Below are 12,047 nucleotides of genomic sequence, written 5' to 3'. Positions count from 1 at the left end.
GATATGACAAATGAAAAAAGATATGACAGCACAGGCTGTCATATCTTAAGAGGGCTGTCATGGGTTTTAAATGCCCTTGAAATAATCAATATGGTCGTCAGTTGACAATGAAGGTCAATGAAGTAGCCTCAAATTGCAAATCTGTTCAACTGATTCCCTTCCACGTGTTGAAAACTATGCTTATGAGCGTTTTCATCGCGGTCCCATTTGTTCGCAAACCACACATTGACAAACATTGAGGAACGCTGCCGCGGACATTTCTCGCCTGCGTAACTGCGCTGTGTGGTGGCTTAAGTTTAAAGTGCAGTGAGAAACTGTAAATTAATGGGAAATAAATGCATGTAGTTGCATTACTCATCAGCATTTGCTGAACCATAAAACGCCTTCAGGCTCCTGGTCGTAGGATCCCTGTCAATGGCTGATCTAAGGGGTTTGGATTATGGGGGAGAGGGGTGTGTTTCGCCATGCACCCCCTCTCCCCGACAGCTTATGAAGGTGAAAAAACTCATGGACGTGGCATGTAGCTAAATAACATTTCAGCTAGCATAGTTATCTTTCTCAAGGTTGAAGAAAAATATTCGTCCCCTTTGTGCTTGGATTGATCACTCACCCCTCCCACCTCGTAACAGTTCATTTTGTAACAGCTTAATTTTTTAGACTTTTTCCTGAACATGGGGAAGACCGGAAGTAAGGGTGCAATCCAATGTGCTTGAAATTGAAAGGAGAATTTCGCAAGGAGAATGATGCCCACCAAAAGTGATGATAGGGGCAAAGTTCTAAACACGAAAGGACAAGAAGAAAGGGACAAGGTCGGTATTGTTATGTGGAGAATATATTTACACAGTAGACACACAGAATAAAATCAGTGGCTGACAATATGGCACCCAGCTCACTGATTGATTGATTGATTGATTGATTTGTGCAGTTTAACGTCCCAAAACCACCATATGATAATGAGAGATGCCGTAGTGGAGGGCTCCAGAAATTTCGACCACCTGGGGTTCTTTAACGTGCACCCGAATTTGAGTACACGGGCCTACAACATTTCCGCCTCCATCGGAAATGCAGCTGCCACAGCCCAACTCACTGGGTCTATCAATGTTGTCTTCTTCCCTGTCCTCTTCGTTGTTCTCTTCAGCCTGTTACATGATTTCTCGGTGGCTGGAGCAGTGATCCACTACTAACCATGAGGCAGTTGAGTGATATGGCTTGAGCCGTGTAACATGCATTATGTCACTACGAGGTTGAATGATGGCAAGGTTAACAGGAGTGATTTCGTAGGGGACGTCGGTCACTTGGCGTAAGTTGCATTAAGGGCTGAATTTGTGGGGGAGTAACTTCTCTGAAAGTTGAACGCGGCATGAGGAGGACCAAAGCAGGACAAGGTTACTGGGCGAATTGTGAATGTCACGATGGAAAGCGTCATATACGCACCTTTGATTGTCCTAGGAGTTTGCTACTCATTGTTGAGCAACTTGTCGCATCTCTTGGTCCTTTGTTATTGCTACCTGAGTGAACTGAGGCCTGTCGGTTAGCCCGGTTGGCAAGAGCTCATCAAAAGGTAGTGCAGTGTCTCGGAAGAAAAAACTTAGTGTTGTCATGTCGAGAGGAAATACAGGTGAATGTGAAAATGTGCTTCATGGAGTACTTTATGAACCAATTCAGGAATTGCACATGATTAGAAAACGAGCGAGAATGAGAAGAAATGGTGATGCCATAGAGTTCAGTGGTAGCTGCATCTTGGAGGCAGACATTTGGTCTGGAATGCTATTGGCAGGCACCAAAAGCACAACATGGCTGTTTCATTTCACTGAATATTAAATATAAAAATGTGGTATAATTGGAAGCAGGGGTAGAACAGCTGTGCCATTTACGCCACTGTACGCCAGACTTGTTTACCTTCACCACCCTGTGCCGAACCACCCCTGTTGTGCCAAACTTGTTTGTGAGCACCATATTATAGCCATACTGTGCAACAGCACACCAATTTAGCCACAAGGTGTGACAGCTATTGATCCCCATGCACAAGAATGTGACTGAAGCATCTCGTTTTCAGTTTCATTAAAACGGTTTCGGTTTCATTGAGGCTGTGATTGGCTATGGAGGTTAGTTGAGGAGGGTCTGTGTGCCATGGAAGAAAAAAAAAAGAACGAAAATCCTATTGTTGTTGAGACCAAACTCTATGTCTTCTCTCAGTTTTTTGGCATGCATGTTTAAGCTCGTTACTTCAAAGTGTCTGTTTTATGAAAAAATAGGGTTTATTCAGATGAATAGTTTTTAGTTTCAAATACTGCGAAGTATTGAAATAACAAAATGCCAAAATTATTTTGCAGTTCTGGAAAAGTTTAACATACAAGCAAACTTCAAAGTATGAATATATTTCTGCAGGAATTGTCCTACCCAGCATGACTGCGGCCATTGGGAGATGGAATTCTATAAAACGGAATGGAATGCAAATGACAGCATGAACATGTGTAAATATGCATAGCTAAATAAGGCTGTTGCATAATTTAGCCTAGTGTTTGCCTAATGCAGCATTGGACAAGTGCTGCTTCGCAAGTGCTATGAAACGGTGCTACATCTGCTCTGTATAGTCTTTTTGACTGCGCCGAACTTGCTCGAAAAGGTCTTTCTGGCTGCTCCAAGCATGCTTCAAAACGTCTTTCTGGATGCTTCAAGCCAGCTGCAAAATGCACTTTTGCTTGCTCTCAGGACTGCTCCCGAACCCATGTATTCTGTTCTACTACTGTGGAAGGCAACTGTAATCTAGTGTAAATAGTATGCTTGTTGTGTTCCCGTTTATTATGAAAATAGAATCTCATAGCAATTGCAGTCTATTGTTGAAGGCTGCATGGTGGGCTACTGCATGAAATGTGATTAATGATTTGAAAAGTTGGTAAAAAAAGGGGGTGGGGGAAGTCTTAGCATGGTAAACATAGTGCAAACCACTTATGTTCAACTTATCTGAAAGTCGGACATGGTCTGTCAGAGATGGAGATGATGGTAAAAGAGTGGTTAGTGCCTCTGGCGCTATTGTCATACTGGGAACTGGTAACAGGGAAAAGTGAAATGTGTAAGATGGTGAAACTTATTGTAAGATGTCACTGGCATTGCTCGCAGACATGGCCTCCAAGGGCCATGTCCGCGAGCAATGCCAGTGACATCTTGTGCTGAGCGGAATGACTTGCCATCAGGTAGCAAAGCCTGCTTTTGTACATATAAGGGAAATGAAGCTAAGCATCAAGTCTTATTGTTGAGCCACTTTTCTTTCTATTATGCGTTACTGCTTTTTGTTGAGTTTAGGCTAACATTTGCATGTTACTGTTAATATATACGTGGTGCATTCATTTGAAATTCAGTGTATTCTTTCTGGCTTGCTTATTTCCAGAGCCTCCTGGTGTATGCCGCCCTCCCCTTGATGGTCACCTCTCAGCAGAGCAAGCAGGCTTTTGGGGTCCACACGGCCGAATTTTGGCCTCCTTACATGAATGCCGAACCCTTGACTTTCGTCCTGGCCTCTTTCTTCTGCAGTATAGGAATCCAGTTAACCTTTCTCAGCCAGATCAGGTTTCGTATGTGAACAACAGCAGCCAGCATGTGATATTTACCTCCGAGTATCAAGATGAACAGGAAGGAGGAGGAGAGCATGTGGCGCGCTTACTGGGCTTCCTACACCCTCTGGGAGCCCAGCCCTCGTCAGGGGAACCGCTCCGCCTTTTTCTTGACATCAGTGGAGGACGTGCGGCTCTACGCTTGGGCCAAGCCGGAAACACCCGCCTAGAAGACACAGAACTGGTGGCGCAGCTGAGTGCGCACAGCTACAATCGAACAGAGGCAAAACGGCCAAGTGGCCAGCCACTCCTGTCATCATCAGCAACAGCGCAGGAACTACGTTATCTTCTTGATCTCTCTCTGCATGCACCGGCCAAATACTGCACCAAACAATGTGATCGCACTTTAGATCTGCGATGGAATGCTCTCGCTTCTCATCAGGTCATCTCAAGCAAGCATCTAGAACCATATCACAATGGGACCCAGTGCCCTTCACGTGGCACCTGCCTGGCATGCCTGAGTGATGCTGGCTGTGGCTGGTGCCCATCAGCTTCAACTTGTGTTCCTCGACAGCCAGCCTTGCCCCCTACAACTAAAAGAGCAGCACCATGTGCCCCGGGGAGTGCACAGCTTTTGGTTTTGGCACCACACCACTGTACCACCTGCTCAGGTTTCATCTATTGCCATGACTGTGTTCAGGTAAGCCACTGACTTTCTTATGGGTCGTGTCACATAAGGTGCGAGACACAATGCAGTAGTTTTCTTGTCTGTTCACTCATAAATTCTTGTAACTGATGTGCAAAGAATATGTGTGCATCAAAGTTTTTTATTATTAAGTGACTCTAGTTGCTTATGTGCCTCCCCGTTGAACAACCCTGGGAATCTTTCACTAATTTCAGTAGAGTGACTTGTTGGGCAAGTTGATTCATTCTTATGGTAGCTTTTAGCGCGAAATAACGACGTGAGATGGACAAGCACAGTTTCACTAAGTTGTGGTGCCTGCTTTTCTTCATACTTATAGACATTTGATAAACTTTCTTATGAATTTTTTCTTAGGTTTATTGTGTCTGAAAATCATGGCCAGCACTTGTACATTTCATCAGGCAAATATTTATTTGCTGTAAGCTATTTGGTACAGGTTAGGACCCATGTTGAACTACTTTACCTAATTCTGAGGTCACAACCATATAAGCTTAGATTGATCACTACCATGGTGGTTGAATTTTGTCTTGTACTGTGTAATTCAGTGCATGATAATGAACCTCAGGTGGTTGAAATGATCTAAAGTTGTCTATTATGGCATTTCTCATAGCTGTAGTCACTTTGGAACATTAAACCCCTTTGAACAGAAAAAGTTACATTCATGTTTTCTGTAGACACCCTTTGGAAAGAACTGCTATGCTGATTATGTTGAAAACCTAAGCTTGGAGACATTTGTTTTGTTGCTGTTAGATAAACTGCCTAAGGAAGTTCAGTTAATATACGCTGTTGATCTCATAGTTTCATTTTGTGAGCTTTCACATGGTCAGAAACATTTGTGATTCCACTACAGTCACTAATCACTTTGTGCCTTCTCTTGAGGTAAAACATGAGAAAATTGAATTTGCTAGCATAATTAGTAATACATGGGCTTTCACATCCAGATTCGCTTTATATATGTGAAACAGCAGTAGATGTTGTACAAGGGTCAGATAAATGAAGACTTCAAACATAATTCTTGACATGATTTAGCAGGCACACGTGTAACAAAGTTTTTTTACTTTTTGACATATTCCTCACACACTATGCAAGTTTGCCAGCATTTTGAAAGTGCCAGTATTCCTCTACTAAACATTTCACTTCAAAATGTGCGCAAGTACTTGCACGCTCTGTAACGCAGTTCTTTTATTACAATGAAACTTGCCACGCAGAATTTGTTTCAGTGGTTTGAGTGAGTAAAAGCTGCTCAGGGAAAGGTCTTATGAGTATGGCTTATAGTCGCAAAGGGCCATGCATAGTCATCTTACAACAAAATACCTCCAGAACACGGTGTTTCGATTTGTTGCAGGCCATAGATTATTCTTTAGGAGTTAAGAGTATGATTCACTTTTTATATTGGTCCATTGCAATTTGTAGTACTCCATGGTGACCTTTTTTGTCCTAAATGTGGGCTATCTTAACCTTCCCTGCTGATGACTATGCCCAGAAGTTTATTTGATTTCGTAATGAATCATGAATGGTGCCATTCCTTATCCACTCTCTTCATTTCTGGTTGGTTGTAATAAACATAAGTTTCATCCTCAGTGATAATCTGGCATTCCCTTTTCATTCATTGTGCTGCAAAAAATGTTCATGCATATCAGCATGGCACTGTTTTGTTTAGGAATTAGCTGCCGGGCCACCCATCTTGCAGATATTTTATAAAATTCAATCATATCTTGCTCACTATGCTATTTTGAGCAGTGCCTGATATTTATACTTGTTACAGTGTCATTCACAATTACTTGGTAATTTTCATCATGATGGCTTTAACAGCTGCAATGTTTTCCAGAGTCACGACAGGATAGACCTGGTTTGGATGAATCCCCGCTGAGGTGTTCTAATGGCAAAGGTACTCAGCTGCTGACCTGCAGGTCGCGGGATCGAATCCCAGCTGGCTGCATTTTCAATGAAGGCAAAAATGCTGTAGGCCCATGTGCTCAGATTTGAGTGCACGTTAAAAAACACCAGGTTTTCAGAGCCCTCCACTACGGCATCTCTCGTAATCATATGGTGGTTTTGGAATGTTAAAGGAGCACTGACGTCAAATTTACTCATGTCAAGATTTTTGCGTCAACGAGTGGCTATCGACCCCCTAGTAGCAATTCCTGACCTAAAACGCATCTGAGTGACGAATGAATATCTGTAATATTGATTAATATATTTGCTATCGCATGCGGCTCAAAATGGGTGCCCGCCAAATTTTAGTGCTGGCAGCGCTACCTCGCGGCCACGTCGAGGGCGTTGCACAGCTGATGCTGCTTTCACGAAAAATGGTGGCGTCACACTGGCATTTCGTCTGCTAGGAGCACACATACAGTCAGTCCAGCCGTGTCTCTGAAGGCGTAGACATGCTTCTGTCGTCAACATTGTCCTCCTCGCCGTCGTCCCGGTCAACACCGACAAGTGATGATGGCACTGACCTGTAACTGAACTGGGTATCGCCGCGATTCGCGACCATCCTTGCTTGACAAGCTCTGTGTTAAATGCGATGTATTTATCAGTCCCGGCCGCACTGTTAGAGCTCAGGAACACCTACTACGCACTTCATGTCATGTACGTTTGGCGAGTGAATTGCTGCTTTCAGCTGAAGCAGGGCACACAGTAGGAATAGCCCCGGCCTCGAGAAGAGGCCTCATACTACCAGTGAAACCCAACTGGTTCGCCAACACAGGATTTACCTTGTAGCAGCTCGCCGCGAAGTGAAGGGAGCAAATGTGGCTGTTCTTCACAGGCGTCCAGTCCCTCTGTCCAACAGGCCATACGAAGTCAACCCACTGGCTGCGTGGACGTTTGTGGCTTGGAATGGCATGAAACGCCATGCACTTTCCACTTTTTCCGCACCTTGACGTGCAGGTTCTCACTACGCAGCGGTTCCCCGACATTCTGGCACGTATTGTCCCTTTGAATAATCGCACTCACACGCAGTGGAGCACAACGCAAATCAGTCGATGCGACACGATGAATCGCACACACGCTTCAACAGAGCAAGGCGAGCCAATAGTAGGAGCATGGCTGGGAGTCGGCTTCAAACACACTCAGAGATCGTCGATGTCATCGTTACTAGTGTATCGTCACTCAGGATGGTATTTGCAGAATGTATCACACTGAACACATAGCACTAGTGTCGATGTTGCAGGGCAGTCTATTTTTCGTTTCTTTCCTTAGCTTTTTTTATGCTGTTTGACGTCTAAATAAAATAACTTTGACGCGACGAACGCCATTCAAATTTGGCCAAGAAGACCTATGCATACCAAGTGATCGAATGATCGGCACATCTCGATCTTGAAATTTGATGTCAGTGCTCCTTCAAACCTCACTTGTCATTATATGGTTTGGATGTCATATGGCTGCGGGTGTCACACTGCTTGCAAATTTGTGACTGCATTTGTATCTTTTGACACTAATGCGTAAATATACTGTACATTGAATCTACAAAATATTCGATAGGCTTCACATGTTCCCTATGCAGGAATCAATTAACAGAACACTGTTCTTCGATTGTTCAAAAGGGTCCTAAATCACTGTTCCAAGTAATTAATCGCCACAATAATTTATTGAATCCATTTAGAATGAGTGGAGTTACAGGAGTTCGTTGCACGCTTTATAGTGCTTTATCTCTTTCATCCCGATTAGTGTGCTAGAACGTACAAAGAAGTTATGTCAGTGTACATCATCACCTTGAGTGCGTTATGAAATGCGATCGCTTTCTCCTCCGGGGATTCTTGTGCATGGTTGTGTTGCTACAACATAGTTTTAGCACACTACAGAGCGCTATGCCATCACGTGGTGTCACCCTGTAACTAGACAAGTATCTGATGCAAACACTACTCTTGGTGTATGTTGGCTGTCAGCCAATAGCAGCTACATTCTGTATGTTGCCATACGGCACCTCCAAAGAGAGTAAGGACGGGCATCTGAATGAGAAGAGGATGCTTGAGAAAGTGGCAACTTCGGGTTTCGCTTGTAAATGTTCCATGCTGTGCATGACAACAAGATTTAGCTGTGAAGTTCACGGCTGCATCTGCTTTGCTTTGTATGTTCTTTTTTCTCCAAGCAAGGAGGCATGTCAGCTTCTTTCTTCTGAATAGTTTAAAACATAAATTAGATTAAATATAAGATATTTTTTTTGTATTCATTATTCTGATGGCTGCAGTTGCAAAGCTCAGCATAGCATTTTAGATTTTTTTCACTTTTCCTCTCTTGCCGCTGCAGTTAATTGCAATTTATATTTTTGTTGTAGAGCTGCAAGGTTGTGATTCTGCTGTGTCAGCTTTTTTCTGACTGATTTTGACAAAATCTCTGAAATATGTGCAGGCATTAAATCAGAGCTCTAGAACCAAGAATTGATTATTATTTATTGTTTAAGCAAGTTCAGTGATGGCCTAGTGAGGGGGGGGGGGGGCATGTCTCTTCTTCACATGTTTTTGAATAGTCGAGTCAATTGGCTACAAGCTGCAGTTTCCTGTTGAATATGATAACTGTACCCAGTGCTGTCAGCAATCTGTGTTGGTCATTCGATTTATTTCTTGCATGCAGGATCCATTCTGCGAGTGGGTTGTTGAAGGAGCCTTCTGTGTACGCCGGGGTAGCCACAGTTCTGCTGTTAGGCATCCAGATAGATGTCCAACTCCATGTCACCTGTGAGTTGATTCTTTTTTACTGCTCCTGTAAGTACATTCTGAATCCCTGCATGTATTGCATTTGCATATGCTTTTGAAAAGAATACTATGCCTTCCCAGTCTGCTGAAAGGGCTTATTATTAAACTGCCCTGCAGTGTGATCATGGCTGAGTACTCTAAAGAAACATATAATAGCACGTTAACCTACATGATCATGTTGTGGTATTTGTCTATACAGTGTCAGACTGAGCCAAAGCTTGGCCTGGAGTTAGTGTTTTGATAAGCAGGCTTGTATTTATAAAGGCATCTACACTCATTCATAATTTAAGCAAATCTTTGTGTACATTCTTATAAGAATTTGACATTTATTTATGGCTTATGGTTATAAGAGAAACCAGCTTTGATGAATGCACTATGGGGAACCTGGTCATAATGCTGGGCTTGTAATGCTTGCAGGCGAAAGGGGTGCACTTCATGTCTGGGGGACCCTGGACGGTGTGCATGGTGTCGAGAGACGCAGAGCTGCTTTCTCTTCTCTACGTACACTACTTCTTTCATGTATGGTGGCTGTCGTGAATGGGTTGATGAAGACCATGGAAGCCCCAAGTGAGTGATAAAGATACCAAACAAATTATTTGAATTTCACTACAGAACTTTGGGCATTTCAGTTTTCAGCATTAGTCTATCCTTTTCCTGAACATATTTCATTTGAAAATATCTCCTTGTGCTACATCATTTATATCGATTTCGCTGATTGGCAGCCATTAGTTTGTTACTTTTATACAGTGAACTCCCGTTAAGACAAACTCTGTTGAGACGAATTCTTGCTTAAGGCAAACAAAACTGGAATGTCTGTCTGGTTTCCCATAGACTCAATGCAAAAAAAATCTGCTTGAAACGAACCGCGTGACAGGCCTCTTCTGTTAAGACGAACTCTTGCAGCAACCAACAACAACGGAGATTCTGGCATTCAGGCAAACAAGAGAAAGCAAAATGAAAAAGAAAAATCTTTCCTGGCGCAAAGACTCGAAGCAAATCGAAAGCAAATTGCTATGATGAGGGAGAAAGCAAGATAAGTGGAAAAGAAAAGTCAGCGCATAAAGCTGGTGTCTCCCTCACCCCTAACCTGTAGGTGGAGAAAGGGCTGGCTTTATCAGAAAATAAAGGAACAAAAAGCGCTCGTCTTTTTGTTATCTCCTCGCGTTCTTCAGTTCCCCAACTGGAGTGAAGTGGAGAACGAAAGAAGACAAGAGCTTTGCTAGAGGGAAAAATGCAAGTGAAGAGGGGGGGGGATGAAAAAAAAAAGCCAAATGAAAGTGAAAACAGGAACAAAGATTGTTCATTGTAGTAATCACATGAAACTCAAACCACATATGCAGCACTAGCACTCATATCAAAGGAGTCAGATGCATTGTCATTGCCATCACACGATGACACATCAGCACATGTGGTCAGTTTGTCTTGTTTTGCATAGGGCCTGCGCACATCGTATCTATTCTCAGTGAAATGTAGCAAATTATGGTGCGCCACTTTCATTATTAAAATGCACAACGAAGGAAAGTCATTTTGTACACTAAATATAGCTGTGTTGTGTCTTTTTTTGTGGCCATGAGACTTGTGGGCGTGAGTAGTGTTTGAACGGATATTTTCAGCTGAACCTTGTGCAGGAAAAGTTACTACGTGCTGAAAATAAGAGAATATCGGAACCTCATAGAAAAGCTTGCAGACTCGCATAAGCAACTTGGTGTATATTGGCTTTGTCAAGGTAAATGTATGTAATGGAGGTGTATTCAAAAGTGATGGCAAAGCCAGTAAAACAGCTTCTCAGAAAGTGAACAGCCAGAAGAATAAATTTTTTTTATTCTTTTAAGGAAAGTTGTGCTTGTCTCTTACTTTCTCCCTTTTTTATTTTTTTCTAATTGTGAAAATAGGGGCGTGCTGCAGTTTTTATTGTTAAATTGTGGTAGCAATTAAATTATGAGCATATTTATTGTGAACTCACTAAATTGAGTACTCATTAATTAGTGTAAGTAGTACCTGGTACTCTATTTGTAAGCATAGTTTTTATCAACCTGAGCCAAATAAATGCTTTTTCTTGTTCCTTTCCTCCCTATTTTGAGTATACTTCATTCAGTGTTTCCAAGCAACTTATTTGGCCGCACTTGGCATGTTAGCATTTGGTTTTGGGGGGCACTTCTGATACTCCTGAAAAGACAAATTATCGTAGCCTCTTCTAGTTTGTCTTAAAGGGAATCTACTGTATATCGGTTGTTGAGTGTAAATCGATGAATTGCAGTGACATCGGCATGGCCAGCACCTCTTTGTATTAGCACTGTTGGGTAGTACAGTAAATTTAATAGTAAAGTGGATTTGGTGCTGAGTGACAGATCAATAACATGGATAATCGAATAAGAAATGGTCACCGTCCAATATCTGTCTATGTAGGTATGATAATATGGTGCACTGACATCATTTTAACAATCATGCTTGAACACTAGCACAGTCATTCTATGTATGGTGCTATGAAAACAACAATCAAAACTATATATGCTGTTACTTTTTAATGTTGCGTTGTGTCATGGACAGGAGCAAGCCTGATGCTTTCCAAAAATGACGAAGACGACTGCGTGTTAAGTGCTTGTGCGAGAGGCTGCTTAGTCATGTTTTTCTGACTGCTGATTCACTGTGCCAGTTCATTAAACCTAATCTCATCTCAGTCACGTTTGGTGGAGGTGTTGGGTTCAATAATATTTCTTAAACTTGTTTACTATCAGAGATGCACACTGGTGGTTTGCTTAGCAATACGCTCAAACCTCGTTATAACGTAATGGGATATAATGAAATAATGGATATAATGAAGTTAATGAAATTCCCCTTGAAAGCTTCATTGAAAACCATGCATTTTAAATCTCGTTACGAAGTGAAATTGATCAGTAAATGGATATAATGAACTAAATTAGTCTACCAAATAGTCTATAAAAACAACAACCGTAGTGTGTTAAGTATACCGTTTTCTGCGAAGTTTGACGCTCGTTTGGCGTGGCTCTTTCAAAACTACTGTGCCGACCTTAAAGCCACGCCACACGCGGCCGAGAGAGCCGTCCTCCTCACACAGCCAGCGGAGAGGATTGAGGA

The 12,047-nt window shown here is 42.5% G+C and overlaps 1 protein-coding gene across 2 annotated transcripts in view; it reads left to right on the top strand.

Moving 5' to 3' along the window:
- Megf8 (multiple EGF like domains 8) overlaps positions 1-12,047 on the top strand; it is a 249,501-nt gene that overhangs the window by 48,650 nt on the left and 188,804 nt on the right. For both annotated transcript variants that reach the window (XM_037413740.2, XM_075879436.1), the window contains exons 8-10: positions 3,389-4,251; positions 8,830-8,933; positions 9,369-9,518. In XM_037413740.2, the coding sequence (XP_037269637.1) occupies positions 3,389-4,251; positions 8,830-8,933; positions 9,369-9,518 (1,117 nt within the window). The remainder of the gene's footprint in view (positions 1-3,388; positions 4,252-8,829; positions 8,934-9,368; positions 9,519-12,047) is intronic.

The sequence above is a fragment of the Rhipicephalus microplus genome, chromosome X (assembly GCF_043290135.1).
Source record: "Rhipicephalus microplus isolate Deutch F79 chromosome X, USDA_Rmic, whole genome shotgun sequence".
In the NCBI taxonomy this organism is placed as follows: Eukaryota; Metazoa; Arthropoda; class Arachnida; order Ixodida; family Ixodidae; genus Rhipicephalus; species Rhipicephalus microplus.
Note: the sequence above shows the minus strand (reverse complement) of the source record. Positions and strands in the feature narration are given on the sequence as shown.